Source organism: Oryzias latipes, chromosome 1 (genome assembly GCF_053564925.1).
Source record: "Oryzias latipes strain Hd-rR chromosome 1, Olatipes_Hd-rR_3.1".
NCBI classification, from domain to species: domain Eukaryota; kingdom Metazoa; phylum Chordata; class Actinopteri; order Beloniformes; family Adrianichthyidae; genus Oryzias; species Oryzias latipes.
The window spans coordinates 38,030,095-38,056,750 of NC_136237.1; the positions used below are offsets into that span (position 1 = coordinate 38,030,095).

A 26,656-nucleotide genomic window follows, 5' to 3' on the forward strand; every position below is an offset into this window, starting at 1 on the left:
GTTTTTCCTTTAGAATTGTGAAATTCACTTTTGGTGAAGAATCAGCTCCTATAAAAACGGCAAATGGCAACTCACTTTATAAAAAGCTAAAGTCATTTCAAAAGTTGCTTTTGTTTATTGAGTAAACTGGACAGGAAAATGAAACTGTTTCATAAGCAGAAAGAAGATAAGTGTTTTTTTTTAAAAAGGTGCTGGTATGTACACCACATTTCTCTAGATGACAGCATGTGACATATGCAAAATGTATAAACGAACTGTCACAACAGTGTCTTACCCCCCCCCCCCAATATCAATCCAGAAAATTCCTGTGTGCCGTTTGATCAAAAGTCACACTTTCAGTTCACAAAACGAGCATTAAGCTCATGTTTGTGTTTTAAAGGTCACCTATGAGGTGTTTTTATGTACTTCAATGCAAACGTTATCATTTACATCATATTTAAGATGTGTTGAAACATTAAGATGTCAAAAATAAATCAAATTAATAAAAAAAACTATCAGCCCTACAGTAGAGGAGTACAATGTTCTCTCACTATATCGTGGTTCACCCTTTGCGATCTCACTTATTCACAGATTCTTTTAGTGCATCTATTTTTCTTTTTATAACGTCTTCTGCGTCCTGATTGGTTGTTGAGCTTGCCAAACAATCACATCTGTGCCGTGTCTCCTGTACAGAAGGCTTTCAGCTTCCCAGAGTTACATAAGTCTTTCGTTTCATTCTGTAATACTGGACTTTTTTTTCTGTGAAGGTTTGAACTTTTAACAAGAGACAAAGATGGACAAATGTAAATGTATATAGCGTGTACTTAGCATATTTCACATATCGCAGGTTATTTAAAAGACGCAACCTCCGCGATAAACAAAGGATCACTGCATTGTGAACAGTCTTTTACTGTGTTTTCAAGCATTAGTCTTGTCCATCTTAAACCCCACCGCCTCTCTGTCTCCACAGATGATTTCCGGTGTTCAGCAGGAAGTGACCCGTCAGTCCAAGGCCTTCCTGTCCTTAGAACGCATGCCTGAGATCCAGCTCAGCCGGCGACATTCAGCCCACTCCAAACCCTGGCTGTGGTTCGCCACTGTCAAGTCTCTGATTGGAAAAGGGGTGATGTTTGCCATCGTCCAGGGCCGCGTGGTCACCAACGCTCTCAACATAGCCAACGAGGACTGCATCAAAGTGGCTGGAGTTCTAAACAACGCCTTCTACCTTGAAGACCTACATTTCACTGTAGAGGGTCGGGACACGCACTACTTCATCAAGACCAGCCTCCCCGACAACGATCTGGGCGCTCTGCGGCTTACATCGGGCAGAAAGTCGCTGGAGAACGGCGTGAACGTCACAGTGTCTCAGTCCACCACTGTGATGAACGGGAGAACCCGGCGCTTCGCCGATGTGGAACTACAGTACGGGGCACTGGCACTCCACGTGCGCTATGGGACGACACTGGATGAAGAGAAAGCCCGGATCTTGGAACAAGCCAGGCAAAGGGCGCTGTCGAGCGCCTGGTCCCGGGAACAGCAGAGGGTCAGAGACGGGGAGGAGGGAGTCCGGCTGTGGACCGAGGGAGAGAAAAGGCAGCTGCTGAGCAGTGGCAAAGTCTTGGGTTATGACGGCTACTACGTCTTGTCCATAGAGCAGTACCCTGAGCTGGCCGACAGCGCCAACAACATCCAGTTCTTACGGCAGAGCGAGATAGGGAGGAGGTAACACGGCTGGGAACATTTCGAGGAAATTCAACCCCTGCCTGTCAGAGGCTAACAGTAGTTTTAACACAAAAGGGATGTCACAGAAGAAACTGTCTGAAGACTATAAAGGGCCCACCGGCTCACCTCACTTTCAATTTTTCTTTGACTTCAACTTACCGCCGACAAAAGGAACTTCATGAAATCACAAGCCTTTAAAAGTTTTTTTTTTTCTTTAACCCTTGTGCTATCTTAGATGACCCCACCCTTACATTGACGTGTTATTCATACCATGACAAATGTGGATAAAGGTGGAAAGATTTCATGTAATCCATGGACACCAGTGAAGATCACAAGTCATTGAGGAAAAAAGGTTCAGCGCACTGTCTAGATGACCCAACTCCCAATGTTACAGTGCCTAGGATAGCCCAAAGGTTAAATGATTTTATTTCTTCAACCTTTTGATTTCTACCCCACTGACAGCCTCCACGCATGCCCCTGCACCCCTCCCCATCGCTCTCTGGTAGGCGGGACTCACCTGACAGGCCACCTGTCGCACAGTGGGACGCCGACTTTAGTTCAAAAAGCCAACTCAGTGTTTCAGCAGTCATCTGAAGCGGATGTGCCTGCAAGCATTTAAACAGCTGTAAACTGCGCCGGCAGACGTTGGGAGGAACGCGTCTCTGTGGGTCCAGATGTGTGCGTCGCCCCGGCTTGTACACCTCTTTGTGTATAGGATTTATTATTCCATGGCTGAAGCCATCGAATGGAACTGTTGAGGACTCTCTCTAAGAGAGACGGGCTCAGAAAAAAAGGACTACAATTTGTAACAAAGTTAAGAAAAAGACTTGATTTTTTTTTTTTTTTGAAAGTTTGTTTTTATATATAAACTTGGATTTGCTTCAAACAAAAAGGGGATATAACAAAAAAAAAGTTTATGTACTACTACCTACATGTATGCCACTATTAATACTGTAACTACACTACCACCACCACCAGAATGGATCATATGAACTAAACCAGGCTTTGCGTTGTGCTTCTTTTTCAGTCTTTCTGATATTAGTCAGTTCTAAAAGCACTTCCTCTTCATCCTCTGTGCTGCTACAAGGTCTGTAACTCCTACAGACAGACATGCAGTCAAAAAGCAACATGTGTGAAGGTGGTGGTAGTGGGAGGGGGGCCCACAGAGCCATGGCTGCGTCTGGAAGCAGGGCCCATCGACCCCGGAGACCCTCACTCCTGCAAATGGTGACTCAGCTTCATAATGCATAGACCTTGTGCTTTTGTCAGTCAAAGGTTGTAGTACTGCTTGCAATAGAAACATGTTGTCATGGCTGTGGGGGGTCCGGGTTGTTGTGAGTCGCAACAAACTGTTGCTCCTCTCTCGTTTTTGCTCGTTTTTCCTTAAAGGGACAATGCATTGCCATTAGTGACATTACTGAGTAACTGTAATAGCTCAAGAATCGATGTTTTCTCATTGATCGTGGGTCTCAGTGCTCTTTTAGAGGAGTTTGTGTTACATGTGTTTACAAAAAGGATGGAAAGCTCTTTGAAAAAGGAAAGTGCAGGAAATTTACACATAAAAGGTAACATCACGTACGACCAATCTTTATTTTCCAGACACTAAAGATGAGTTAATGTTTCGTTTATTTTTTTTCTTCTTTTTTTTTGGAGAAAATCCATTTATTCGTACATTGATATTAGTCTCAGAGAAAGTAATTTATGTACAGTGTTTCTACAGTAAAGAATAAAAATTCTTGAAACTAATTGTCTTTTTTTCCCCTGCTCATCAATTTTTACTCCGATTTTATGTCCCTTTGATGCAGTAAATGCTTCTAATCATCTACTTCTTAAAAACATCTGCATTAGAAAGTTGAAACTAATTCAAACTGAACATTTTTAGCATTTAGTGAAGTTTTTTGGAAAAGGACTTTAACCCTTGTGCTATCTTAGATGACCCCACCCTCACATTGACGTGTTCTTCCTACCATGACAAAGGTGGATAAAGGTGGAAAGATTTCATGTAATCCATGGACACCAGAGAAGATCACAAATCATTGAAGAAAAAAGGTTCAGCGCACTGTCTAGTGGGTCTAGATGACCCAACTCCCAATGTTAAAGTGCCTAGGATAGCACAAGGGTTAACGATGAAAAGGCAGATGTGTAGAATAGTGAAATTTACCACCATAAATAAGTCCTAACATGCAAAACACATTTATTTTTAATTTCTGCAACTACTTTACAAATCTTTGACCTTTTTATAAGTAATACTATTTGCAAATGCCAAAAACATGTCAGAATTTCACATTTAACCCTTGTGCTATCCTTGGCACTTTAACATTGGGAGTTGGGTCATCTAGACCGGGGGTCGGCAACCCGCGGCTCGGGAGCCGCATGCGGCTCTTTAGCGCTGCTCTAGTGGCTCCCTGGAGCATTTTCAAAAATGTTTGAAAATAAAAAAAAGATTGGGGAGAGAAATATACTTTTTGTTTTAATTTGGTTTCTGTAGGAGGAAAAAGAAGACACAAACATTCTTAACATTTTCCAAAGCTATAAGAAAACTGTCCGTGGCCCATACACCGCACAACTCCAAACAGTCTCAGAGAGGAGGAAGCTTTTAGCGGACCACTAGGTAGGTGGCTGATGTAAACCGTCAGTTCTGTGCATTGCTTGATGAAGTTGAAAGCGAATATTCTGATCTCCTGCTACACAACATGGATATGACTGTGACAAGCCACCTAAACGAGCTGAATGAAAGTCTCCAGGCACCGCAAATGCTTGTAGCTGTTTTGTCATTCGAGCGCAAGCTGGCTGTCATGGGGCACGCACGTTCCATTTTATTGTTTTGTGTTCGAATCCTCAAAATAAAAATGACATCAAAAATTGGATTTCTTTATTACATTTCTTTAATGTTATCAACGCAATGAAACATAATTCATTGATAATGAAATTAAACTTGCACAACAGAGCAGTCACGTGACGCGTCGTTCTCCGCAGAATGCACTGCAGGGCAAATAGACATTTAATCGTTAATGCTCATTATGTATTTGTAGCAACTTAGTCATTTTGATAGCAGGCTAATATAGCTAATATAGATACATATTGCAAGTGTTGCCTTCATTATAAGGCTTCAATAAGGCTTTTAATATTTTGCAGCTCCAGACATATTTGTTTTTTTGGTCCAAAATGGGTATTTCAACATTTTGGGTTGCCGAGCCCTGGTCTAGACCCACTAGACAGTGTGCTAAACCTTTTTTCTTCAATGATTTGTGATCTTCACTGGTGTCCATGGATTACATGAAATCTTTCCACCTTTGTCATGCTAGGGATAACACGCCAATGTAGGGACTGGGTCAGCTGGACCCTATAGGACAGCACAAGGGTTAAGATTGTTAAAAAGATGAGATTAGTTTCAAAATCACTCTTCAAAACAGTAAGTTGACTGTAAAGTAGATTTTTATTGACCTTAAAGAGGCAAACATGTGGTAGTAACTCTCCTAACAAATGAAACAAAGAGACTTTGCAATTTTAGTCGCACATAATCACCAAGTACAAAGAACTAATGAACTTTTTGATGGTGAATAAAAATGGTCACTTTGTCATTAAGCACCTTATAAAAGCCTCCAAGCAGCTAAATAAACCAAAATACAAATAATACCCTGGCTGCATTTCAGTACTGCTCATTACAGTGTTTACATCCCATCCTCCACAGACTAAAAAGCATCCCACAGCTTTTAAAAAGGCAAAAACGGAGAAATTCACTGATGCTTCACGATAAAGAAAGTCCTCAAACATCACAGAGAAGCTGTCGTTCACCTGCATGGATTAACATCGATCAAACAACCGGGAGACGTGCTGCAGGAAATGCAATCACATTTTTATTTCCCCCAATCCTTTATTTTCTGCATGATTACTGAAACATCCCAAATATTGACCGAGATAATAAGCTTAGATTTTTTTTCTCTTAGTAACTATAACTCAGTTTCAGACGTCACACCTGACGTTTGCACATGGAGGGGATGGATTAAAGCTTCTTTCATACAAAAAAACTGGAAGGTTAAATCTGACCAATCTATGCTGAGATTCTTCAGTTTATCACCTTTACAGATGTTAAAATATATCCAACATATTAAGCAGCTGGTTTAACAGATTCTGGCTCATCTGCTCCTGCAGCCAAAAAAATGTCATAATAATAAACATAAAACATTTAAAGTATTCTATAGAGTTTTTCCAGCTCCAGGTTCTCTTAGGTTCAGCAAATCCTTGAGCCGTCTTTTTCAGTGGGGGGCCCCATTCAGCATTCCAGCCTGGTTAATGGAATTAAAATCAATGACAATCTGAGTCCTCTTGGGCTGGAACTGCCTGACAAAGGACAAACAAACCCCCCCCCCCGTCAGTGATGCACAGAGAAGCAGATGTAGGACAGCAGCAGAAATATCTACTTCTGCATCTCTCATCCCTATAATGTCTCACCTAGAACTTCTGCAGATTTTCATTTTTAAGATCTCAGTTCTTTAAAGTCAGTCAGCAAACTTCACATTTCCAGCACCTTCTCGCTGGTTTCATTTATTAGGTCCAACATTATGTCCAAATGGTTGCAGAGCCTAAGACTGGAGACCAACTACATCCAACTGACAATCCACCAAAGTTCAAGAGTTATGAAACAACCAAATATCCCCAAAAATCTGATATCTGGTTCCAGTCTATTAGTCATGTCACTATGTCACACGTCTATATCATGTCACTCATGCAGGCGGCGGTCAGACTCCACCACCAAGGAGTTTGCTGTTGTCTTCTGTAAACTCTCTTTTATATTAAAGGCCTACTGTTCCTGGTCCAGGTGCTTTCTTAGCTTCAAAGATGGCTGAATGCGAAATCTCAACACAACAGATAACACTAGATATAATAAAAGAACACAACTATAAAGGCTAAAAGAGATCAAAATGGATCCACCTGCCAATCTCATCTATTTAAAATAAAGACTTAAAAAGTCTAAAAAGGTTTTCTGAGAATATTTTATGGATCTGATCTCCTCCAACAATTCAGTCAAGACTCTATCCTTTATAAAGAAGCCATTTTCAGTAACTTGCCCTGCTGTTCAAAGCTGAAGAAAGCCTGTACTGTACCTGTATTGTATTCCCGCCATGTTGAGCAGCCTTCTGGACGCCATCATCTCAGGTGTGTCGTGGTACTTATCAGAAAGGTAGATCACTTCTTTCAGACCTGGACAGACATGAGTACGCAGAAATCAGGAATCTGAGCAGCTTTTAAAGAGGAAAATAATGTTTAAAATATGACCTAAAAGGTTTCAGTCATTCAAATATTTCAATGTTTTTTTCTTTCCAGGTTGAAGAAATTGACATTTACACATCCCAAAATACAGAAAGGGCATCTGGGTTGCTTTATCAAGCTTGAACTGAGGGCTCTAAAGTGTCGTCGGTACAAACCTGCCTGGATGATCAGCTTGGCGCACTCGTTGCATGGGAACAAAGCCACATACATGGTGCATCCCTTCACATCCGCGCTGTTCTTGTTCATGATGGCGTTCAGCTCTGCGTGGCACACTGTGGACGAGAACATCAGCATCCATCTGAACATGAAGGATAAGACAATGATTCGTTCAGTCATCAGAATAAGCCGACAGACTTTAGATGCTCTGTTGGATGCTGGGGTTTTAATGCATCGTGTTTGTGTGAATTTTGGACGGTTGGAGCTCCCAACCAGGAAAGAAGTGGGGGGAAACGCAGCAGAGAGGAGCTCCACACTCACAGCAGATCTTTAACAGCCAGAGGAAGAAAAAGAATGCCTCCAACTGGACTTCTGTCGTCCAGTTAAAGCCGAACACATATTTACTCAGCTGGGTTTGCTTTTCTGCATTTCTGTATTCAACCGGCTCATTCAAGAACAAAAGCAGTGCTGGTGGGAGAAAAAAAAAACATTACACAGGGCTCCAGACTAACTTTTTTCACTAGGAGCACAGTGGCCCCCAACTGAAAATTTTAGGGGCACAACCAGAAAATTTAGGGGCGCATACCGTAAATCAGCATGCTAACCAAATCTACTAATTTCCACTGTATTACTAATAAATACTTTAATAATAGATGCAGAAATTACAATGCTCTGTTTCAAATTCAGTGTCACATTTTATTCTGCACTTTTGAAGATGCAACAACAAGGTAAACTGACAGAAGAAGGTAAACTGTAAAAAAAAGAGGCGATGTTCACTGGATATCAGAACAATCGATACAGATACCTGAGATCAGAGAGGGGCTCAAAAACTGATGGAAATTTATCTCGATGACACCAAATAAGTGCAGCCAAGAAGCACAATAAGCGTGTTTGAGATCACCCAGGTGGACACAACGCTGTTCAGATCACCTGGTGTGTGACATATTTTTGTTTTTGCTCCAACATCACCTGTCAATCATCACAAAAATTTCAGGAGAAAGGGGCGGGAGCAGCAAGGCCCCAACCTACCAAACGCAGCTGGAAATTTAGTACTGAACTGACTAAAAGCTGCACTATGACTACAAAACAATGCATTATGGGACATATGTCCTGATGGGTTTTTGTAGTTAAGTGAGAAATTGAAACAATTTAAAATACCAATTGATTAAAAATAGGCTACATCCATTACAAAACATTCAAATAAATATAAAATATATAATAACACAGATCACACTAAGGGGGAGAGGAATATTAAAACTAAATTGAACCCTTCAGTCTCGCTGCAGATTTGCCATCACCCATCACTCATGGATGTGCGTATTGTGTATATAAAAGGAAAACCGCTTTGCCAAACACCGCTACCCCCGTGGAGAAAGTGGGTGTTTGTGTTAGCCTGGGGGCGGTGCTGGCAGTGCAGACTCTTCTTGGAAGGGGCTGTTCTCACTGATCTACGTCAGCTCCTGAGAACCCGCTTGTTTCTGTGGATTGGGGCGGGGCTAGCGCTCAGAGCCCAGGTTTTTAGAGGAATGTGTGAATGGATCAAAATAATTTGGGGTTTTTGTTTGGTGAGGAATGAACATTATAATGTTCAAAATAAATCAGTTTTCATCGTGACTCCAAAGATCCCATAATGATAAAGATCCTTTTTTAGAGCCCCATCACTTAAGACTTCTCCTGATTACTTGTCTGTGCAGCCAAAAGAAAACCTCTGCAGATATCAGGACTTACTCCAGCCAAAAACCAATGATCGCTATTGATCTACATGCATTAAAGCATGAAAACCTAAAGCCATATAGGGATTTTTGTAGGAAAAACAAAAACATGTCCTCTCAGAGCTTCACACCTCACCGTCCTCCACACAAATCTGTTATGCAAATACTGCAGTTGACCTTGAAGAGGAAAACAATCTTGATTAAGCAAATTATAAATATTTGTAATGATGTTTATGGACAGTAAAAGACAAAAGGATATAATTTTAAGCGTTACTTTCAACATTCCGGACAAAAAGCTTGAACGAAAAGTGCAGCACAATCCTGAACATGAAGAGATTTGCTTCCTCAGATGAATACACAGTAAAAAGCATCTCAGGTGAATAACTAGCTTACCGTAAGGGTATTTAGTGTCCAGACGATCGTCAGCAGAGCGGGACCAGGGCAGCAGGTCGTCATCACAGCCATTGGGCATTCCATTGTAACCAATGCCAACTATCTTGTTCTCCTGGTTCACGATGCATGCACCCACCTGCAGGAAGAGACTTCACTATGTGAGATGTATTCCTCACATTAGTCTTTTAATACAGAGCCTATCCTCATGCAGAATACAAAGACTTGTGAGATTGCTTAAACATCATGCATCACAAAAAAATTAACATTGGACCAATAATCTCTAAAGTCATCCAAAGCTGGACGTAGGAACATTAAGACTGGAATTTACTCTCCCAAAATGAGCAACGCTCTGAAAATGAGCACCTGGGCGGGACACAGGAAAATGAGCCCACCGACCCGCCAATCAGAGAAAATACACCCCTGATAATCCAATTTGAATTAAATGAAAACTCAAAACAGCTAAATAAATAAAATTGAAAAAGGACAACCCACAAACACAGTAGTTTAGGGCAGTAGATTCCCACGTAATTCTATTCACAAATCAAGATCGACAACTCACCACGATTCAAACCATTCAATTTAATTTGTCTGAATGCCTATTTACTGCATGTAAGGAAATTTAAAATAACCCTTTATAATTAAACAGCATCATTTATACCTCAACTTGGATCAAGAAATCAGGATTAGGTGTGCACAATAAATCGCACATTTTTCGTTATTGCAAAATCAAGCTGTGCGATACGCATATCCCAAAAGACGGCGAATTGAAGTATTTAAGAAATCAAATAGATCTATTTAGGCATTTGACCAATCGGATCGGAGCCTTTTATATCATTGACCAGTCAGATTGAGCCTTTTTATGTTTGATGTTCGCCTCCTATGCAGATGACGGTCATTTGAAGTGTAATTTTTAAAATGTAACAGTGAAATGGAAATTGTGTTTTGGGTTTTTTGCCATTTGTTCATGTATCACAAGTTATATCGTCAATATTGATCACTAATATCGCGAGTGTTCCTCATATCGTGCAGCCCTAATCAGGATCAATAAAACAGACAAAAAACAGTTTTTGGAATAAATAAATTGTATTTAGTACTTTAAACAATGTCCCTCTGGATAGTTTTTCAGTCAACTTCTCGATTCGCTTTAGCAGTAAACAAAACAAATGTCACTCTTGCTTTGTATTATGCAACAAAAAAATTCTGAAAATGCTCTCCAAAGTTTTTCCATCCTTGTAGTTTTTCTGACAACCGTTCCAGTAGATCGATGACAAGAAGAGAATTGATGAAGACCTCAACAAAAATGTAACAACTAGAAAACACAGTCCTGTAATCTAAACAGACAACACTGTTTCCAACAGATGTGTTTTAAAAAAAATGACTTTTTTTTTATTTTTCAGAACTTATTTCAGCAACATAAATTTTGCTCTAATCCCCCCCCCCCCCCCCTCTACAAAAACCCTTCATAGCTTTACTTTTAGAATGAGAACCTTCACTGACACTTTACTTTATAGTACGTACTTTAATTTACTTCCGGTGACAGTAGCGCATTCCTTGGGTTTAGTTTATACTTAAAATTCAACACAGTTCTCCAATTTCAGAACGACAATAACATTTTTACCTTACTCTATTATAAAGATCGGGAATCAGCAAATTTGGACATCACAAATATTTATAAACTATTTTTCTGGAACAGATTGCAAATATCCTAGAATTTGGATACTTGTTACAACCCTAGTTGTTATCAATTAAAAGATAAGCAATGCATATCAACAGAATTTAGTGTAGTAAGAATTTTGACTGAAATGACAAAAGAAAAACATCCTCTAGCGGTCATTTATGGAACTGCAGCCTTTATTAATTCTGGATTCGCCTGAAATTCAGGCTTGGAATTTGTTCAACCTCCAGAACCAAATTGGACACTATAGTCAGTATTTGTCCACATACTGCATGCTTTTCTAAACTCTGTGGAACAATAAAAAGTGATGTTTTCAAAGTCCAGTTAGTCACAGACTTTAGACAGACCATCTTACAACCACAATTGTGATGCTATTTTAACACAACAAATACAATAAAAACACTACAACCTTTTTAATTATCGTCACCAATGCCCAGATTATCAGCTAAATGTGCATCACTCTAAAAAACCAAGCTGTTCTGATCAATAAATACCTGAGAGTTTGGGTCTTTGCTTCTTTGTGCTGACAGAAAGGCAACAGCCATAAAATACTCTGGCCATTCCAGGTAATCTTCTCTTTTCTTAGCAGAACAACTACGAACAAACACATAAAAAGGATATATAATCTTAACGTTAATAAGGCAAAAACATCAGATCTAATTATGTTTCTGTTTTGTTTTTTTGCATAAAGACAAAATGAAAAGGCAGCCAATTGCTGCTAATCATAAAGCAACTGATAAACTGAGTGGATGACTTTAAAAAAAAGCTCAGGTAAATTTAAGGAAAAGGTGTTTGTTACTTTTTGACCTTTTAAAATATATTTCAGATTAATAAAAAAAATGGGGGGGACTTTAAATATAAAGTTAATTGCTTAATATTGTGCATTTTTCAGTCAGCACTCAATAACAGCATCACACAGATTCACAAATAATCATGTTTGCGGGCACGCGCTCTGCTCGTGGAGAAACGAAGAAACGTATCAACCAGTCAGTGAATCACACACCCTTCTGTCTGATTGAAAAGGTGTAAATATTCCTCATAAGTGACTGAGTACATTTTAACGAGGCTGTAAAACGATAAACAGCTGATTTTTGACTCATATATACGATCACAACAGGAACGAGGGGAAAACATTTAATCAAACACAGACTAAACGAGAAGTTGGGTTTATAACAACTTTTTCTTTAAAAATGAAGAAGTAAGTCACGTAAAAGAGGCACGTTACCCGTTAACTAGACGAGGCTGCTGACTTTCTTCCATGGTGAATTCCTTGAAACTTTTCTTTCAGGAAACTGGCGGCGTCTCTGCTCAAGATGCAAAACTGGTGTGACTCTGCACAGCAGAACTCCCGCGCTTGGTTAAACGTTAAACCCCTGAACCATGGCTTGCAGGATACCGCGCTCCCCATTCCGCAGAGGAAAAGCTAGATGTGTTAGGCTGTCTGCACAAAGAACTGTCCAAGGATATGACATACTTAACACCATTTGTGATAATAAATTTTAATATTTTATTCCACATTAAAAGGCAACTTGATGCTGCCTAGCAGGCAGTACTCGGGACAAATTTCACATAACGACAACGACTGCCATCTTTTGGAATACGGAAGAGGATTAGGACCAAACTTTTGTCCACAGAGAAAATAAAACCTTTTTTGGATATTGAACTAAAATTTAAAAATGAATTTGAAACAGATACTCCAATTTGTTCTTAATTTACAAAGCAAAGTCCCTGACAAGCATATTTTAAAGGGAAACTTAACAACAACAAAAAAAAGGCAAATAAATATGATATTTTTTAGACTGTGGCTTTTAAATGCAAATAAAGGAGACATTTTAAACATTTATTCTATTCATTTGATCGATTACAAAAGGGGTTTATTCAGACATACCTGTGGTGTGTCAGAAGATTCATGACCCGTGTTGTTAAAGTAAAATATGTCCAACACAAGAGGCCTTCAGCTCTCATCTGTCTCCTCAGCTGTTGGACAGGACAAGTTAGAAAAAGAAAAAAATAATAACTATTGAGGCCAAATATGTTAGGTCAACATTGTGGTTGAAAATATACATCACACAATTGGCAGCAGATCCCAGAAATGAACAGCAGAGGGCAGCACTGGTCTTTGTCGTTGTGAACATGTGGATTTTTTGAATGAGTAAAGATACTATAGATTCTTTTTTCTTCACTTTAAATAAAATGAAAATGTCTGTTTATTGCTCAGAAATCCCAATAGGCTAAAAATATCACATTAAGTGATTTATATCTGTCATATAGAGTAATGTAGCCCCTTTTCACTTCCTTTAAGGTGAAAAGTGCATACAGCACATACATTTACGCACATTTTTTTATTCTATCGTCAGGAGAATAATTTTCCCCGATGCTTTAAATTCTTTTTAAAGTTGTTAAACAGGAATTGTGAAATAGCCAACTTGAAGCAAGACGTTTCCAGCCACAACTTTTTTTGCAGTGTTGTCTCTACTATTTTTATCTTTGCTGTATCAATAAGCGTTGTTTTTGTGTAAAAAGAAGAACCTCATTAAGTCCCTATCCACACAGACCAGTCGTCTGAATTCTGTCAGTAAACATAAACAACAACAAAAAAAAATGTGAATTATAACTGTATATAAAATAAAAATCTAAAATTTTATTTTGTATTTCTTTGTGTGTCTGTCCATTAATTTGTTTTAAATCCTACACTCAGTGCACAAAACTTTTAAAAACTACTACCTTCAAATGAGCAAATAATCTAAAACTGAATGTCTATCTGTTGATTTATATTGGACATAGAATAATTGTTTTCAAAGTATTTACTCATTTTGATCGACTAGTTTTAAAAGGATATGATATTCACAGTAGTCATGTGACAACATTGACTATAGCTAAGAAACAAAATGTACAGCATCTTGGTAGCAAATAAAACCATTTTTAAACAATATTTAGGTATGCAAGAAGAAGAACTACATTTTAGTGGTCATGAAATGAACTTATCTTTGCTGTAATAAATACAAATATATTTCAAAATTTATGAATAGGGATTAATTACATACAATTTTTAACAGTCTTTATGTAGAAGAAACTCCCACAAAAATGAGAGGAGATGGCCCAAAATGTCAATGGCTAAAATGACATAAGGAAAACATATATTTTTGTTTTGTTATGATAATAGGTTATTAGAATAATTTGATTAATAATCGTATATATACTGTTGGAAGCTCAGATCTACAAAATAAATGTTCTCATATTAATTGGAAAAGGATCCTGCAAGTCATTTTCTTCATAGCAACTGTAAATGGATCCACAGCAGCTGTAACATCATGACATACAGGGACATAAATCCAAACATGAGCTGCAGATCCATTACCCTAAACCTTTACCATGCTATAGAAAACCACCACCGCAGCTGTCCCCTGCCTGTCTGGATGCATGGCTGCATATGTGGACAGAGGGAGGGAGGGAGTGAGGAGCCCCGCTGCAAACCCTACAGGCTTTGGTGCCTCACAATTTTCCAAATGTCCACCAGAAGAAAATCTGTTTAGCTGAATCAGTGCCGTTTGCATGCCAGTGTTCCTGACTAGTGCAGGCTGTTTGTTAGCTCCCGTTTTCTATTTTAACAACAAGATGATGCTACAATTTTCCGCTACTTTGGGAATATTATAGGTAGTTTAAAGACATTACAGTCCTGTGTCATTAGATTAAGCCTGCTAATCTGGATTATGTTGGTACCTCCTGGATAACTGCTGCAGTCTGTCAGATTGGCTGGTCTGACACTGTCAGTTCAACATGAGGGAGATGAGCCAAAACCCAGCAGAACTCGCTGCGTAAAGACGCAAGAGCAAGCGTGGAGGGGCTTCTCTGAGGTAAAACAGGAAAACTTTTGCTATCAATTCATGTAATCCTGAATGATTTTGATCAGTTATCTGTTTTTCAGCGGTTGCTAGGCTACACCAAGAAAAGATTTGTGCGTAAACTCCATTTAAATGACAGATTGTGTTTGCAGAATTTAGTCTAAGCAAGTTCGAAAAGTGATTGGCGTATTGTTGCCAAATACTAAATATGACCTTATTTTATACTATCAGGTGCAAGTTTAAAGGTCTGTTAAAGTTTAGTGAGAATAGTTATGAGTCCTTGTTGGCAGTTTGCTGGGGAAAAAAAATAAAGTTTACTTAACTGCAAAAACATAACCCCTAGAAATGAAAACATTCTTACCCCTTTCTTACAAAGAATTCTTATTTTTAGCTTAAAAAAAATTAGACTTTTTTTACCAAACAAGAATATTTTGCTGATGAAAAACTTTCTTGAAAAGAATTTATTTTCTTGCAAGACAGAAGCTAAGACAATTTTTCTTAACAAATGTTTACTTTTTACTTTAGATCCAACATCAGCAGTGTAATAAATATGTTAAGAGGCTTTTAAGGTTAGATAGACAACAAAAATACAATGCGAACATCATTTCATTTCTTATTTAACAGCTTAGACCAAAAAAATCCCTTTCGTCCTCATGAAACCTGCAGAGTTTCTCTTTTCTATTGTGTCTGAATCATTCGAGTCTCAGAACATCTGTCATAACCGTCCTAACGGATGTTTCATTATTTATTCACTGTTCTAGCAGCTGGGGATTTGTCCTGCTTTGTCTCCAGTCTGGAGGTATTAACACATTCAGCAAACTGATGACAGAGTAAAAGAGCTTTTCCTTAGTTTGGAATGTCTCTGAAACTTGTGTCTTAGACAGAGCTGAGGCAAACCTGCCAGGAGATCTGAAGAACGACCTCTTCGAAGTCCAGTTTGGGTGAGAGGAAGGGCATCATGCAGGGGTGCGTCGTTGGTTCAAAGCTGCGCTTCTGGCTCACCCTGGTCTCTGGGATGCTGGAGTGTCTGTGCTTCGCTGGTGTTGTGTTTGGTTTCGCCTCGTTGGTGTTTGTGCTGAAGGAAGACGGTTTCTTCAGCGAGCTGTGCATCAGTAACCTGGAAATCAACAGCAGTCTGCCGCTGACAGGTGAGCCTCTTCAAGTTCTAATCATACATTATCATAAACTGAGAATAAATAAATCAACAAGACTTTAGCTTTTAAAAACAGATAAGATTAGTTTGCCCACCCACCCCAAAAAAACATGATAAAACATGACTATAAAAGCCAGAATTAGTCAAAAGTCTGTTGGAATTGGTGTTAAAAATCAATAAAAATATATGAACAGTACATCACAAGATAAAGACTTAACACTGGTTTCTGACATAAAAAAAAAGCAAAAGAATGAGAGAAATACATACAGTTGAGACCAATCAATGCATCAGACAAAAATGACTCAAAATAAAACTATACAACTTGCACAGGTTTAGAGTTGGCAGGTGTATGTGCTGATGAGCCATTGTTTTCAATGTTTAGTGAAGTTTCATATGTTGGTAACTGTGTGGTTTGAAGTTCCACCCTCTAGAACCTTACAGACCAGGCCGACTGACTAAAGGTGCTTTTACTTTTGGGAATAACACATTCACCGCTCACAGATCCTCTGATTACACCCTCAGTTCTAGGAGGAGCTGGAGTAAAAGTATGAGATGTCTTATGAACCAAGCATAAGTCTGCAAATTTAATCAGGCTGTTCTGATGACAAAATCATGTGTATTAATTACAAAAACAGTAATGTAGCAGCTCCTTATCTATGACTTTTTTAGCTTGTTTGTGTAATATTTCAATGGTCTTGTTAAACATATACCTTGTCTGAGGCCAAGTAGTTAAAGAATAATTGAGACTGCTAAAAAGTGTCAGTGTTAAAAGATTTTGGCCGCCTCAGTGGTCATTTTAATTCTGATTTAGTAAAAATTTGAGAGTAAGCTTAATGTACACATTTAGTCAACAGGTTTGAATCGATTCGAAGTCCAAATTATATAAATTGGCGAACAATCTGTAGTTTTTCACAAGCAGTTTACTTTTTCAGACGTGCTGACCCAACTCGCTGATTTGGTGAGTTTGGCTGCACCAATGTCTTTGGAGCGAACATGTACAAATAGAGCTGTATCGTCTGCACACATTCAACTTCAGGGCCAACAAAGGAAAACTCATGAATTTAAAGAATTAATAAAAAGGGATCTAAAATTGATCCCTGAGGAACGCCTGCTTGCAGCTGAAGTGAATCACATTATAGCTGTTAATAGATGCAGACTAAAAATGGGGACATAAATATGATGCAATTTATCTCATAGCAGCATCAGAAAAATCCTTATGTGAGATCTTTGTAAGAAGAGCCATATGATTTACTGTACTAAAGTCTTCCCTGAGGTCCAGAAACAGAAAAACGTCTAATCTCAGAAAAGATCATGCAAATGTTTCCTACTCTATGTATTCCAAAACTCCTATTTTAAAAGTAAGAGCATCCTGAATGCTGTCTGCTGTGGATCAGACACCACACCCTTATTGGAACTTCACACAACCCCTATTTAAAAACACCAAAATATCCATCTATGTTGTCCAACTGCTTTTGATTAAAAAAATTCAATAAAGAAATTGAGAAAGCCTTTCAGTACAAGTTCTAATCTGGACTGTTTCTTCACGAAATACCTGAAAAAAGCAGGATAAAAATAAGATAAACAGGAGTATTGTATAGCATCTGCTTGCATTCAGATAAATGTAGAGTGGATGTTGCTTCACAGACCAGATGGAGCCAAAACACCAGCAGAGAAAATTGCACAACCGATGCGTCTGAATCTAGTGAAGCTACAATTGACATCCTCGAGACAATCATTTTAGCTTTAGAGTTCATGTAGAAATGTGCAAAATGAACACAGAGAAAAAGAGATGCCACTTATGTTCGGTCATTTAACGTACAGATGCTCTCATCTATGTTCCAGGTTTGTTTTGCTGAAAAACGTTTTTTTTTGTTGTGTTTGTTGTCGTTTCAGACTGTACCAGTCAGGATGAGCAGTTTTCTCTGGTTTTCACTATTGCCTCTTTCTTGAACAACTTCTTGAGTCTGGTTAATGGCTTCCTGTTTGATCGCTTTGGTACCTTCATGACCAGGCTGCTGGCAATGTGAGTTCAGTCCTTTAGATCCTTTTTTTCCTCCCTGGAAATCTAAATCACTGTGATCGGACGTTAAAAAAAATTGTTGCGTTGCTTTGACTCTAAGTTGATACTAAATCAATTCAGTCATGTAGAAGTTGTGTTAGTTTTATTACAACAGCTCAAATGTTTATTTCCAATTGTGGGTCATTTATTCAAACAAGGGGTCAGGAAAAGTAAGCCGTGTCCCACAGTGGAGACTTGCAAACAACGTATGCGACCTCTGAGTAACACTACAAAAATATTTTCAAAATTTAGAAAGAAAATTCACACTGAGTTGACTAGAGACGGAAAACTGGGGGAGAGGATGGGATCATAGTCCGATTTATAGATACAACTAGGCCCAGAGTTTACTTTCACGTTCTCAGCCCTAATTTTTAATGTTTACCTCCATTTAAAAGGGAAAAAGAGGTGTGAGAGGGGAATTAAGTTCCATCCATTCATTTCCTGAACCTGCTGATTCCCTTTTGGGGCCATGGTTGCTGGAGCCTATTCCAACTTCTATTGAGTAAAAGCAGAATATGCCTTGGACAAGTTACCACTCTGAATAGAATTTAGGTCTATCTTTTAATTTATGTATAAGCACTTTGTGCTACTATATATGCCATATAAATAAAGTTTGATTTGATTTCATTTAATTTAATTTGCCTGCAACAGAAGTCAAAAACATTACATGTAATAGAAAGTCAAACACAACTTTATGAACTGTTCAGTGTCCAACATTAGGCATAAATGTCATTAGATTGTCCAGACAAGAGTTCTATGCATAAGAACTCTGTAAACCTATTAAACATTCTGTCTAACAAACCACAGTTAATGAAAGAAAAATATCCTGCAAAAATGGTCAATAGATAAGGTGATCACTGCCTGTTTATGATGAACAATGTAGATACTAACTTGAGATTGGTCTGGTAGGTCTGTCATTCTGTTGGTTGGAGAATTCTGATAGAAAACAAAGAGAAAGAGACAAATTTAAGCGCAAGCTCAGAAATTCTGCGGAGCAGGCATTGAATTAAAAGCCCAAATACAGATTTAAACACCGAAAAAGCAGATCTGAATGCAAGCAAGGGCATTTTGAGTGTGAAAGAAAAGTTCTGAGAGCAAAAACAGCAATATTTGAACATAACATTGTTGAAAATAACGTGTTCTCAAATTACCGGTAGATGAAAAATATCTATATCTATATCTATATAGATATAGAGATATAGATATAGATATAGAGAGAGAGAGAGAGATTGTGTATATAAATGCTCTTTGCTTTCTTATCCTGAATGTAACGGTTTAATTTATTTAGCAAATATTAAAATTACATTAAAAACACACATTTCTATTTGGCAATTAAATAGCATAGAAATGATGTTAATCGTGTGAAAACATTTTTTCTTTCCAGATTTGTGTACACCACTGGAACTCTTTTAGTGGCCTTCTCCAGCCCAGGTACATGCACACATTCATATGGATACTGTGCGGGAAATCTGTATTTACAACAAAAGTATTTGTCTGTCTGAAATAAGCACAAAACAGGTTTGAGAAATATGTTTAACATTCTTGTTCAGCAGAATTGTCCCTGATGCTTTTTCCTGCCTTGTCCTGCATTGGTGTGGGAGGAATGCTACTCCTGATAACTAATATGCAGGTGAATATTTTATATGAAACATGAAGAAACAAATCTGTCAGTTTAATGTCATTTCTTATTTATCTCTTTTTTTAGAGTAAGAAATAACTTTAATAATGTGTTATTTACCGGTCATGTGCGTTTCTCCTCCATCAACAAGAAAAGTGGTTTTAAAAATAGAAATTAAAATTTGTAACTTCAATAATCTGGAGTGAACATATTCATTAAAACTGGCCATGTTTAAAGCCAAAGATATCAGATCTGGAGGAACAACAGGGATTGTCATTTTAATTCCACAAGATCTATTTGGGTGTATTCAGACTGGACACATTGGTTTTGTTTTAAGTGAACCAGAGTTCAGTTTCCGAGAAAATCCGGAACAAATTCTCAGTCTGAATACACCCCAGCGGACCCTGGTCCGGGACACGGAACCGCTCTCGGACCCATCTTTCTAGGTGGTCTGGGATTCCTCAGTCTCGATACGATCTGTTCTTCTCGGAGCATGATAAATGAATCCATAAGTCATATTGCAAATCCACATTGTATAATTCTTTTTTAATGTCATAAAAATGAGAATATCTGCGGCCTCAAACTTAGACACATGACAGTTCAAGAAGTACAATAAATTAAGATGGAAAAACATTTAATTGAATTGGAGTAATGTGACATTTAGTTAAATATGTAAATTGAGTTTTGTAAACAATTATTGACTTGGATAGATGTAAGAATTTAGGATCCATTGAGAGTGCCTTTATGTACTTGACGTGCACGCGCATTAACCCAGGGTTACCAAGTCGAGCGTAATTACATAACCCAAAACCGGTCTTTTGGAACCGACACGCCCAGATTAAGCAAGTTTAGGCGGACGTCAGCGAGAGTTTAGGGTTAAAGTCAGGGTAGTTTAACCCTTGTGCTATCGTATGGGGTCCAGAGAACCCGATCCTTACATGGACGTGTCATCTGTCATCCATGACAAAGTTGGATAAAGAGGATTTCATGTAATCCATGGACACCAGTGAAGATCACAAATCATTGAAGAAAAAAGGTTCAGAGCACTGTCTAGTGGGTCTAGATGACCCAACTCCCAACGTTAAAGTGCCTAGGATAGCACAAGGGTTACACGTGCCTTCTGGAGTCCCCCCCCGATGAGCCGCGGCCAAATATATAGCAACAATTGTCGTGTTGTCGAACAGAAAATATGGTCAAACTTTAAATTTGTTAGAAAGATTATTTTAGTACCACTGAAAACGTTTTATACATCATTTTCTGTCTCTCGTTACGTGGCAGGCGCCCGTGACGTCATCCTAAAAGCTACCATGTAGTTCCTAAATGGAATTCTCTTAAAAAAACAACAATGCCATCACAATACGACGATGAGACACAGCAACTCATTAAAATGTGGTCAGATGAAGACAGGTTCAGTAACGCTTTTGCTATCCTGACCATTGACGTGTTCTCCCTACCATGACAAAGGTGGATAAAGGTGGAAAGATTTCATGTAATCCATGGACACCAGTGAAGATCACAAATCATTGAAGAAAAAAGGTTTAGAGCACTGTCTAGTGGGTCTAGATGACCCAACTCCCAATGGTAAAGTGCCTAGGGTACCACAAGGGTTAAAGGATTGTAAAGCACAGCACGTCTGTCCTCTTGTTGTTTTGACCCGCCCTTGTAGTTCCTGACCAATGACTGACGAGATCTTTAGTCAAGTGGTTTTGTTAAAAAGCCTTGGTCCGTAACAGAATGGTCCACTTGATACCAGTCTGCAAGGTTCGGTTCTCGATCCAGAACAAATTAAGCAGACTCGATCCGGATTTTCCCAGTCTGAATACGCAGATTGTTATTAAAATGTTTTTCTTTTTTTTTACTGGTCACTGTTTGATTTTCAGATGTCATGTTCACCGTGTCTTAAATGTGTTTTTTTTTTCTTTTTTGGTGAGGTGGGCAATTTGTTTCCGGCTCATCGTTCCACCATCATCACCATCTACAATGGAGCCTTTGACTCTTCCTCAGCCGTCTTCCTCCTCATTAAGGCATGAAGCCTTAATGATAGATTTTCTCTTCATATAAGTTACAAAATGAAAATATTTGTTAATTTACTGTAAAATGAATGTGTTATTTGGAATGGTGTAACAATAAATGTTTGTATAAAATCATTTTTTCTGCTTTTTAGCTGATGAATAGAAATTTTGTTTGAACAATAAATAGGCTGCTACATGAATAAACACAGAAAGAATGCAGGCTTTTTAGCTTTTCTGAACAAGTGTTTTCTCCTTACCAGGTTCTGCACGAACAGGGAGTCTCTCTGCGTTCTTCCTTCCTCTTCCTGTCCATCTGCAGCATCATTCACCTGATGAGGACGGTTCTGCTCATGCCCAAAACGCACATCCCTCACCCTCTGCCCGACAGCTACACCTATGGGTGAGGGGCTTTTTAAACAAACCTTTTCCATGAGGTCAGAAGACATCAACTCGTGCTTTTTGCTCATCAGGGTGAACTGTGGAAGGGCTAACGCTTATGATGTGGAGCAGATTGATGACAGGAGAGAAGTGATGATGAGAGTTTCACTGGAAGGCAGTGAAACTGACACTGCAACACAAGACAATGGCACAGAGACACATAACGTGGGTGAAGGTACGTCCTGTTTTAAGCCTTTTATCGTTTAAAGTCATCCGTCTTGATAAATGTGTTTTTATTGGCAGCATAAGAATTGCATCTTAGCGTTTCTCCTTTTGGTTCCATAATGTAAAGGCTGCGTCACACAGCCCCCACGTACATTTGTGCACATTGCACGGATGGAAATTGGTCATACGTGGATAAAGTGAGAAAAGTTGTGGTCTGTACATGAAATTGTCAAAGATTTATCACAAATGAACCACAAAAAACGGATGATTTAACACGCAAAGAACATGTAAATCAACAAAGAACATGAACCGTGCGTGATTATTGCGCTGTATATATGCAATTTATTAGTGATTCATGTATCAATTACTTTATATAAACATGATATGTGCGCCGTATCGAGATGTAAAAGTTATACATCGGTGGCACATGCATGAAAAGTCCGTCAGACATACGTGGAACGGTCAAGGAAATCCTCAAACTTGCGTATGCATCTAGAAAACAAGCATTCAAAATTGTATAATAGTTACGTAATTATTGAGTTTAAACTATGTAAAACACGCGTAAACTGCGTAATTCTCAACTGACCAAAAATGCTGAACAGCTCAAAACGAAATTCATGTAAAGACGCATCGGCCGAAACCCATAACGGACATCTGCGCACGTCTACGAATGATGAACGCAACAAACACGTATATCACGCATGTATCACGAAAGACAGAAATTCCATATGTGGAAAACGCGCTACATGTACGTATTGGCTGAGGTGCATCGCCTTAAAAATGCTCCAAATAGTTACATAATGATCCTCTTGAAATCTTTCGACAAACTTCTAATTATTTTATTGACACGTTTGAGTTACGTTTGGGCTTTGATTACCTAGGGCTGCACGGTGGCGCAGTGGTTAGCGCTCTTGCCTCACAGCAAGAAGGCCCCCGGTTCAAGTCCCGGCTGGGGGAGGTGAAAACACAACATCATTGGGGGGACCTTTCTGTGTGGCGTTTGCATGTTCTCCCCGTGCATGCGTGGGTTTTCTCCAGGATCTCCGGCTTCCTCCCACCATCCAAAAACATGCTTCATAGGTTGATTGGCAACTCGAAATTGTCCATAGTGAGAGTGAATGGATGTGTGATTGAGGATATTCTACCCTGCGACAGACTGGCGACCAGTCCAGGGCATCCCTTGCCTACGCCCAAGTGGCCGGGATAGGCTCCGAAAGGGAAAAACGGTCTAGAAGATGAATGAATGAACGTTTGAGCTAAAAATAGGATAAAAAGCCCCTAAAGATGAAACAAGAGGGTCCTCCATAAGATCCTCAGCAGGTTTCCAGCTCTTCCATTCATGGGGTCTAAATGTTCAGATCCTTTAAGAAATTCATGCTTTTGTTAGATTCTCTCAGTTCCAAAAAATTTATTATTGTATATTGTATTGTAAAAACACACACACTTTATAGTTAAAAATAACCCAGGTTGCGAAGGTTTTAACCCAAAGAAACAAACACTTTTCTGTCTTTTTTGAACTCAAGAAAAGAAAAAAACAAATTGGGTTAAAATGAAAACATTATAACCTTTTGTTCCAAAAATAAATCCCAATATAATTAACGCAAGAATTAAGTTAACGAAATAACCAAAGTATTTTAGGAGAGAAGAAGAACAGAGCAAGATTGAAAGATTTGGGGAAACTTTTCCTCATAACCATGACCATATATGGACACAAGTCCCTTTTTGCAAGTTCAAGTCAGGTGTCAAGTCTTTGGTGACGAGTCTTTAGTTGTTATTTTTAGATCAAGTATTAAAATGTAAAGTTCAAATGAACTTCTAATCATGATTAAACTACTTTTAGTGTATTTATTATTGCTCTATTCATTGACTGCATATGAGAACTGGACCTAGTGTGTGTGACATCATCCATGAAAAACTTGAATGAAGTCAATTCAGTCACTACTTCTTGTGATACATACAGGTATTGAATGTTTATTGGGAGACACATACTTTAGCTGAAGCATCTGATTGGCCAGTTTATTTCTCTATACAAGTCTATTGGATTTTGACTTCTTGGAGCTTGTGTCTTGTTACTCAGTCCGGTTACTCTATACAGTCAATAGCTGTCTTATTTCTAAGTTTAGTCTCAGAAGTTGCTTTCCATATGCTCAGTTCGAAGCTTTCAGAGCTGTGTGCTGTCCTGGTTCTTCCTGTGGCATCTGGTGTGGTTGTCTATCATGCAGCTGAGGCTCTACCTCTTCATCGGGACCCTGAACCCCACGCTTGAGCGGCTGGCCAACAATGACCCCGGTCTGGGTGAGGCACCACTGATCCGGTCTTTTGTTATCCCCCTCTCTTCTCACCGACCTCTTCAAGTTCCATAATGAACAAACTTTAATGAAAAGTCTTCCCTCCCATCCGTCCTCCTTTCAAAGTGAGCCGGTACACCAATGCTTTTGCCATGACCCAGCTGTGTGGAGTGCTGTGCGCTCCCTGGAACGGCTTCCTCCTGGACAGACACAAAGGAAAACCTCGAGCCGCTGGTATTTCACCGTCTGGTGCTGAATTGCATACTTCCACGTGCAGCAGATCTCCTCACTTTGTCCTCCCTGCTGCAGGAGAAACGGAGCAGGAGGCGGACCTGCGCTCCTCCTGCCTGTCGTTGTTCCTGACCTCGCTGCAGAGCCTGGTCTTCTCCGTGTGCGTCTCCATTCCCGTCCTCCCCCTTCAGTACCTCACCTTCATCCTACAAGTCCTCAATCGCTCCTTCCTTTATGGAGGAAACGCAGCGTTCATCAGCATCGCGTGGGTACCAGACACACAAATCTAGAGGAAAAGCGAATTCCTGCATGGACTTCAATGGTTCTTTGGTGTAGAAAAATATGAACTTTTTCAAAGCTACATCAGAAAGTCTGTTTTCAGTTTGAACACATCATCAGGCAACATCAACTGTAAAAATAACAACATTTGAAGTCCTTTGATTCTGACACAATGCTCTGGAGAACCCACACAGTCAAATTTAGCCACTGTTTTATTTTATTTTTCACATTTTTTATATTTGTATTTTTAATGGTATTATTCATAATGGCTGCAACCCAAAATAAACAAACGAAAAAACAAATGAACTTCAAAATTGTTCTTTTATTAATATTACTCTCCAAATAGTGCCAATTTGTAAGAAAAATCATTATTTGGAAGATATTTTTGCAATTGTTGATTGATCATTTTAGTCTTATTGACTGGGCTTTTAATTTAAAATAATCTTATTAAAGTAATGTCACACAAAAATGATATTCATATATTTAAATCATAATTACCTTTGACTGAAGTTTATGTATTTCTAAAAGTATTTCACATTTATGGTATTGTTTATTCTAAACAGTAGAGGGCACCCTTGAGCAGACTTTCAGAGCAAGTCTGCATGGTTTTCATTGAAACTTTTCCTTTTTATTATTCTGTCTTTTATATCTATTTTTTATATTACTTTTATTCTTTCCTTTTTTTATCATTGTGATTTCCTCATGTAGTGCAAGCAGTTAATTCTTTGCAAACATCTTTTTTACGATGTTTTGAATATTTTTGACCTGCTATTTCTGCACTCTACAAGAAATATTACTTCTGATAAACGAGTAAATAGTCTAAAAAATATTGGTTTAGGCTTTGTATTTGCTTCTAGGTCCTTCCAAATTTCATTTTTCCAACATGTGCATATAATGTAAAATTCCTCAAAATTCTTCGTCTTTTTCTTTAAGTTTTGAACAAGATCAATGACTCTCAATGAGTCTCAAAGGTAATCCCAGTATTTTAGTCTTAAATCAGCAAACACTGTGACAAAAATGTACCTATATATATATATATATATATATATATATATATATATATATATATATATATATATATATATATATATATATATATATATATATATATATATATATATATATATATATATAAAATCATTTGAACCTGGTTTTTAGAAGGAATTGTCAACCTGCAGTGTTTTTAGGTGTGCCTCCTCTTCCTCAGTTTTCCAGCCTGTCACTTTGGGAAGCTGTACGGCCTCATGATGTCCCTGTCGGCCGTCTTCTCCCTGCTGCAGTATCCCTGCTTCTCACTGGTCAAAGGGCCGCTGGGAGGAAATCCTTTCTATGTAAGCAAACCATTAAAAAGTACAACACGGTCACTGATGAAGATGTCAACGCTCTAAACATTGCGGGTCTGATCATGTGTGCTCCAGGTGGACGTCACTCTCACCCTCCTCACTCTGCTGGCTTTCATCCATCCCGCCTACATCTTTGTCCACAGCCGGAATCGAGCGCGCAGCAGAAAAAAAAACTTACAGCCAACCGGCCAAAAAGAGGCGTAGCGGAAGAAACCACCTAAAAACACGATTTTCTAACAAGAAATAAATAAATTAAATCACTTGTACTTTTATTTTTAAATACGTGGATCATTTATTTCTTAATAAAAATCTCCAAAAAC

At 38.6% G+C, this 26,656-nt stretch overlaps 3 protein-coding genes across 31 annotated transcripts in view; 2 read left to right on the forward strand and 1 right to left on the reverse strand.

The window, feature by feature from the left end:
* tenm3 (teneurin transmembrane protein 3) overlaps positions 1 to 3,447 on the forward strand; it is a 709,086-nt gene extending 705,639 nt beyond the window's left edge. For all 19 annotated transcript variants that reach the window (XM_078946824.1, XM_078946819.1, XM_078946845.1 and 16 more), the window contains one exon: positions 950 to 3,447. In XM_078946824.1, coding sequence (XP_078802950.1) covers positions 950 to 1,705 — 756 coding nt within the window. In that variant the 3' untranslated portion in view covers positions 1,706 to 3,447. The remainder of the gene's footprint in view (positions 1 to 949) is intronic.
* A 1,671-nt stretch (positions 3,448 to 5,118) lies between these two features.
* dctd (dCMP deaminase) lies at positions 5,119 to 12,290 on the reverse strand. Its single transcript, XM_023954851.2, has 6 exons — positions 12,134 to 12,290; positions 11,403 to 11,502; positions 9,234 to 9,369; positions 7,128 to 7,244; positions 6,807 to 6,903; positions 5,119 to 6,042 (listed from the first exon to the last, which is right to left on the reverse strand). Exons 1-6 carry the CDS (start codon positions 12,166 to 12,168, stop codon positions 5,958 to 5,960), a joined length of 570 nt encoding a protein of 189 aa, XP_023810619.1. The 5' UTR covers positions 12,169 to 12,290; the 3' UTR covers positions 5,119 to 5,957.
* A 2,052-nt stretch (positions 12,291 to 14,342) lies between these two features.
* LOC101160876 (equilibrative nucleobase transporter 1-like) lies at positions 14,343 to 26,655 on the forward strand. 11 transcript variants are annotated; one of them, XM_011487482.4, is made up of 14 exons: positions 14,343 to 14,762; positions 15,512 to 15,549; positions 15,631 to 15,898; positions 17,797 to 17,926; positions 19,347 to 19,393; positions 19,513 to 19,592; positions 21,512 to 21,604; positions 21,853 to 21,992; positions 22,063 to 22,205; positions 24,347 to 24,490; positions 24,610 to 24,717; positions 24,793 to 24,979; positions 26,201 to 26,324; positions 26,412 to 26,655. In XM_011487482.4, the coding sequence occupies exons 3-14, from the start codon at positions 15,709 to 15,711 to the stop codon at positions 26,538 to 26,540; spliced, it is 1,515 nt and encodes a 504-aa protein (XP_011485784.1). In that variant the 5' UTR covers positions 14,343 to 14,762; positions 15,512 to 15,549; positions 15,631 to 15,708; the 3' UTR covers positions 26,541 to 26,655. The 11 variants fall into 11 exon arrangements, with proteins under 11 accessions (XP_011485784.1, XP_011485873.1, XP_020566460.1 ...); XM_011487571.4 differs by having other exon boundaries at positions 19,516 to 19,592; XM_078946961.1 differs by having other exon boundaries at positions 14,395 to 14,762; positions 15,515 to 15,549.
* The last annotated feature ends 1 nt before the right edge of the window (position 26,656 follows it).